Source organism: Fusarium oxysporum, chromosome 11 (assembly GCF_000149955.1).
Source record: "Fusarium oxysporum f. sp. lycopersici 4287 chromosome 11, whole genome shotgun sequence".
NCBI classification, from domain to species: Eukaryota; Fungi; Ascomycota; class Sordariomycetes; order Hypocreales; family Nectriaceae; genus Fusarium; species Fusarium oxysporum.
Genome location: NC_030996.1, coordinates 442,317 through 448,221, shown reverse-complemented (window position 1 = coordinate 448,221; position 5,905 = coordinate 442,317). Strand labels below are relative to the sequence as shown.

The following is a 5,905-nucleotide window of genomic DNA, read 5'->3' as shown; positions in this document are numbered from 1 at the left end:
CTCATCAGGACGATGCTACTATTGACTCCGAATTTGACTACGAGCAAGTCATACAGATAGCAACGGAGATGGCTTCATCAGGGTCATCGATCAGCTTCTCAGGCCAGAGTTCAAGCGCTTTATAGACAAGGAAACCCCGGACAAAAACAAGATGCGGTTGGCCAAGGCGATAAAAGGTGGCCAGTTGTTTGTGTTACAACGCCAGCTATCCAAAACATCATCTGATGCGAAAGACATCTTCCCAAAAGATGCGGTTGCAATTGCGGCTCTCTATGACCATACAGATATCGTCAAGTATCTCCTGGAACAAGGTCTTGATATCGAAGCCGAAGGTCAGTTCGGCACGCCACTCCGCTCGGCTTGCTTGATGAACCACAAATCCACGGTCGAAGAGCTACTCCAGCGTGGTGCCAATGTCAACACAGAGGAGCGGAATGGCAATGCTCTTTATGTCGCCGCTGTGAAAGGTCACACAGATATTGTCAGGATCCTGCTGGAAGAAGGTGCAGATCTTCACCAGAAAACGGGGTCTTCTGGCACAGCGTTGCAAGCTGCAGCGTACTATGGTCACAAGCTTGTTGTTGAGAGGCTTCTTGACGCGGGGGCGAATGTCCATGCCGAAGGTTCATCTCCAGATGCGTTCCATGCCGCTGCTGAAGGTGGGCATCAGGAGATCATTATGCTGTTCCTGGAACGAGGTTACAAGTTCCTTTACGAGCCGCCCGGTCCCAAGTACAGCAGAGCTCGACCCTCGCCATACAGGCCGCTTTATCGGGAGGCTTCTCCTGGAAGGGATAAACACCCTCGCTCTAAATTGTGGCCGCACCTTTACAAGCGGAATGCCATAACGGCCGAACATGTCGCTGATACAGATACCCGTGACAACATCACTCGAGTCGAGACTGATGATGGAATGGAGATGTTCGCTAATGATCAAGGGGATTTTCTCCGTAGCGATGATGATACCCAGGACTGTTCTCAGAAGAACCGCCCTCTTGAAGCTAGTGCTGCCGGAGGGAAGGACGCAGTTGTCAAGGTATTACCGGAGCAAAAGGAAAGTTTGGGATTCTGGGATTATGAGGTTGGTACTGCTCTCAAGGCAGCTGCCTCCAACGGACACTTGAGCACCGTTAAGATGTTACTCGATCACGCATCGAGGATGAAGGGTCCTTTTATTGAACGCATCTACACAACTTTAGAGAGCATACCTCAAGGGCGTCACGATATCTTGCAGCTTACTCTTGCCAAAGCGTCTGAAGTTGGCTGCACGGCAGAACAAACTGACCAGTTGAGGCTGAAACTTCCACCAGGAGGAGAAAAGTACAAAGTCGCGGTGATTGAGCCACATGCTCTGAAGGCAGACTTTCTGGCATGCTGCACTTCTGGTAATGTAGCCGTTATGGAGGCTATCATGAGTTGCAAACACCAGCAACTACTGCAATACAACGATCTCCTGGAAGGCCTCCACAAAGCTGCAGAGGAGGGTCACGTCTCAGTAATCAAGAGCTTGCTTAATCTTAGTTCTGATTTACAAGGCGTTTCAATTCCTGAAAACACACTGATAGGCGCTGCTGGAAAGGATCTTGAGACATTGAGGTTTCTCCTTTCTCAAAAGGTCAATGAATCTCATTCCGAACTCCTTCTACGCCGAATGGTCTATGCGGCTTGTAGCAAGGGACAGCCTGACGTCATCGAGTATCTCGTATCCGACTTTGGTATCGATGTCAACGCCAACGTTCCTGAAGACGAGAAACCCAGGTATCTGAGACGTTGGAGGCAGTCTGTCGAGCCTCGCCTTACCAGTACCCATATAACTGCCACTGGTGAAGCAGATGGTTCACGGTCGACTGACGGTCCTCGTCTTGTCAGTCCTTTGCAAGTCGGCCTGAGCGCTTTTGACAGCTATGAGCTGCCCTACTATGCGAGATATTATAGAGAGAAAACAATGCCTCAGCAGCAGAAAGTCATCCAAACACTGCTGAAGCTAGGGGCCGATCCGAACAGTCTAGGCGGAAAGGATGTTTATCCTCTTCAATACGCATCGAGAGTCTGTCCAGATGTCGTGGTAAAAGAGCTGCTTGAAGCTGGAGCAGATGTCAAGCTTACCGGGAAAGGAGACTCGGCTCTTATGGGAGCAGTACAGAGAGAAATGGAAGCCATGGCGGTTACAACAAGACTATTGGACAGTGGTCACCAACTTCCAGACTATTTTGATGGAGGCAAGGTTCTTCTAGCTAAAGTTCTCGCGTTCTTTGAAGGTGATAGAGAGCGACAGACCTTCCATAGCATTATCGTTGACCCAGACGGCCGCTTTTTACAGGCCCCGTCTTTGGAGTACGTCTTCGAACAAGGACCAGGAGCGGTACTCGAGTTCCTTCTACAGAAGTATGATACAAGCAAGCTGGAAGACACAAGATATGAGCTAGTTTTACAGATGGGCCTGTGTTCTCGGGCAAAGCTCCTTTTGTCGAGTTGCTCTTATCTCGAGGAGTCGACATTGACGCCACGGGATACTACTACGGGAGTCCTCTACAGGCTGCGGCACGGACTGGCCAGCTACAAATTGTCCAGAGTCTATTGAACAAGGGAGCAAACGCAAATGTGATACAGGGTCGTTGGCACACATCCCTGCGCGCGGCCATTGTCGGTGGTCACCTCGACATCGTCGAGCTTCTGCTTCAACATGGCGCAGATTCTAAGTTGAAGTACCAAGCGGAACGACAGTCAGAGAACGAGAGGGAAGCTGTATCATCAAGCACGCTTCAGATGGCTCTACAAGAAGGATATACAGAAATCGCAAGACTACTCCTCGAGACAGACCCCTCACTGAATAATGAAGAGGGCCGCCTCCAACATCCTCTTATCATAAGCTGTCAAAAAGGAGACCACGCCATGACAGAGCTGCTACTAGAATCCAATGCTCTAGTCAATGTCCGGGGCCACAAGGAAGCGAATGTGGCAAGTATAGAGGCTCGAGATGCGAGTCCTTTGCATGCTGCTATTTCTGGAGGCTATGTCAACCTCGTCGAAATGCTTTTGTCGAAAGGCGCTGACGTCAACATTGAAGTCGATGACTGTGACTGCCGAACACCTCTGCTAGCAGCGATTAAAAAAGCAGATTTGCGCATAGTAAGACTGCTTCTTGAATCTTGTGCAGATGTTTCTAAATCTACTGGTGCTCTTTCGAGTGCTGTGGGAGGGAATGCAGGTCTTCAAATGATCAATGAACTGATTGCGGCTGGCGCAAAAGTCGACAGTTCCAGCCTTCAAGAAGCATGCAGAAACGGAGATCTTTCCATTGTTGAGGCGCTTCTTGAACAGCTGTTCATTGACGGGGTGGATCCATCTGAGATCGTCGACGAAACCTTGGACTCACTCACAATGGGAAAGTCTACTGACTACAGAACACTCAATCTTCTACTTGACTATGTGCTCCCAACTCCCAAAAGATTTCTCTTCACATGTTCCTCAGGTTCTGTTCCTCTGGTGAGAAGAATGATTCAACAAGGCATGAGTGTCGATGGCAGCAACGAAGAGGAGGATAGCCCGTTGCAAGTGGCTTGCTACTACTTGAACTTTGAAGTTGTACGGCTATTGTTACAACGAGGCGCAAACGTCCGAGCGAGATCATCTCAGCCGGGAGACCCAATTACGCTAACGCTATGGGCTTGCGTATCACCATTGCAACAGCAATTGGAGCAACGTGGAACGAGACACCAAAAGAACCTGAATTCAGAGGTGGTGGACTACCAAACTACACAGAGATGCACCAACATTGTTCGAATTCTACTTGAGTACGGTGCCACTGCTGATAATGGAACAGATGAACTGGAGAGCCCGCTCCAGCTGGCTTCTTTCATTGGCAGCTTCGAAATCGCTAAGCTTTTGATCGAACATGGAGCCAGCCTGGATAAAACTACTGGAAGCTTCAAGACTCCCCTCTTTTCAGCTTTACAGGGAAACAACAGGGGCATCATATCACTGATCCTAGAAAAGGGGGTCGACGTCAACTATGTACATCCAACTCATGGTACAGCATTACACTTGGTATGTCAGTACAACGATGAGTCACTTGTTCTCCAGTTGCTTCAATACGGTGCCTCACCCGCTTTGAAAGACGCAAACGGAGACACTGCTCTTACGCTGGCACTCCAGTCTGCAGCTTCTCGTAGCGATTATGGTGTAAGCCAGAAGATACCCCGACTCATTTGTCAGCACTCGACAACGCTCGATATCACAGATAGCGACATCATAGCTGCAGCTCGGTTAGAGTCCAGTGATTTACTGTCCTTTCTCCTTGTCAAGAGAGGAGAACAGCCAGTGTCCGAAGATCTTATCATTCGTTTCCTCAGCGAAGAGAGACGGCCAAGTCAGGATAACCTGGAGGTTCTTTTTGATCATAGTGGGGGACTGGAAATAACTCCAAGGATGCTGAACATTGGCCTCTCAAAGCATGCTTTCAATAGTCTTAGCAAGGCTCGCGAGCTTTCAGTTCACATCACTCCCGATATGCTCGAGTCTCAAACAGATCTCGGGACCTTGAAAGCGCTTATAGAGTATCAGCCCGGCATCGAAGTAACGGAGGGTCTCGTGATTAAAATATTGTCAATGAACTCGCCTTACAGAAGGTGGGGTCAACCGGAAGAGAATACTGAGCTTCTCTTGTCAATCTGGCCTCGAAACTCGTCACTTCTGGTCACTGACGGCATGCTGAAAGCAACCACATCGTTGCTCCAGCTTAAGTTCTTACTTGAGCGCCTTGGTCCAGCTCACGGAAAGTTGCAAGATATCGCGATATGGATTTGCGAAAAGGGGACTGAATATTCCGGCAATCAGGCGGATATTTTGGCACTTGTTTTGCAGTCTGACTCAGATATTAAGCTCTCACCAAGCCACCTTGAAAAGATCATGCTTGGTGCCAAACCTTTGATGTTAGATATAGTCTTGACGCATACGCCATCCCTCTCAATCACAGAGAAATTGTTTCTCAGTATTTTCAGAGAGTATCCACGAGCTCGAGAGGAGACGCGGAAGGAGTTCGTGGGAGTACTCATGAGGCACAAGAAGCAGATTGTCTTCACTGAGAAGATTCGCGATGCTATCGATAGGGCGTATCAAGAGCATTCTGACATTGAGAAGAGAGAAGAATGGTACACTTTGAGGGAAAGGGATGAGACTCAGGAGGAAGCTAAGGCCAGGCGGTCAGAGGGAGAATGATGGGAACAAGAACGACGATCAAATTTCTCTTACAAGACAGGACCGGTAAGTAACAGGAGCTATGGCAGCAGTAGGTCACGACGTCGGAGAATGGCAAGCATTGCCGGGGCTGAGATCGTATGGGACTTTTCGTAGGCTATTCCTCAGGGGACTTTGTCAGTAACTGGCGGTCGAGGGTGACTCAAAGCCAAACATCTCAAAGAAGAAAGCTTTCACGATAAATGACACATGTACTTGAATGAACATTTGATTCGAAATAGCTAGCTGGGGTATAAGGTACAGAGGCTAAAGTACGAGTTTAAACAATGCACAGGCAAATTCCAGGCACATTTCCAGACCACCGGACCCAAAACTTTGAGTACTTCTCGACTACTCAGGGACAGGGCAAAGATCATAATTGCCATTGACGTTGTTTCCCCACCAGCTTGGGAAAGGATGTCCTGGACCACCAGCTCCAAACACGGCGAAAGAGAGGATGAAGAGGACTGTCAGACTAGCACCATCAAAAGCACCAGTGACAAGGTAAGAGTAGTCCCTGAAGATGCGAGGTCGGTAGTTTCGGAGGTAGAACTGGACAAAGAAGCCGGAGAGAATCTGGCTCAGGATAACGCAAGTCTGACTCTGGTTGTAAGGAATATAACCAGCGAACTGGATGAACTGGGGGAAGTTGACATCGGCAACATCAAAG

The 5,905-nt window shown here is 48.9% G+C and overlaps 3 protein-coding genes across 3 annotated transcripts in view; 2 read left to right on the top strand and 1 right to left on the bottom strand.

Annotated features, from left to right (window-relative positions):
• Window positions 1–367: 367 nt before the first annotated feature.
• On the top strand, window positions 368–2,082 carry FOXG_16648 (uncharacterized protein; the record flags this gene model as incomplete). The annotated part of the gene is made up of 2 exons (XM_018396676.1): window positions 368–1,864; window positions 2,005–2,082. 2 exons carry the CDS (start codon window positions 368–370, stop codon window positions 2,080–2,082), a joined length of 1,575 nt encoding a protein of 524 aa, XP_018257279.1.
• A 684-nt stretch (window positions 2,083–2,766) lies between these two features.
• FOXG_22489 (uncharacterized protein) lies at window positions 2,767–5,217 on the top strand (the record flags this gene model as incomplete). The annotated part of the gene is made up of 1 exon (XM_018402893.1): window positions 2,767–5,217. One exon carries the CDS (start codon window positions 2,767–2,769, stop codon window positions 5,215–5,217), a length of 2,451 nt encoding a protein of 816 aa, XP_018257278.1.
• A 253-nt stretch (window positions 5,218–5,470) lies between these two features.
• Window positions 5,471–5,905, bottom strand: part of FOXG_16647 (uncharacterized protein) — a gene marked incomplete at its 5' end in the record, with an annotated part of 3,083 nt that continues 2,648 nt past the window's right edge. Inside the window, one exon of the mRNA XM_018396675.1 lies at window positions 5,471–5,874. Coding sequence (XP_018257277.1) covers window positions 5,587–5,874 — 288 coding nt within the window. The 3' untranslated portion in view covers window positions 5,471–5,586. The remainder of the gene's footprint in view (window positions 5,875–5,905) is intronic.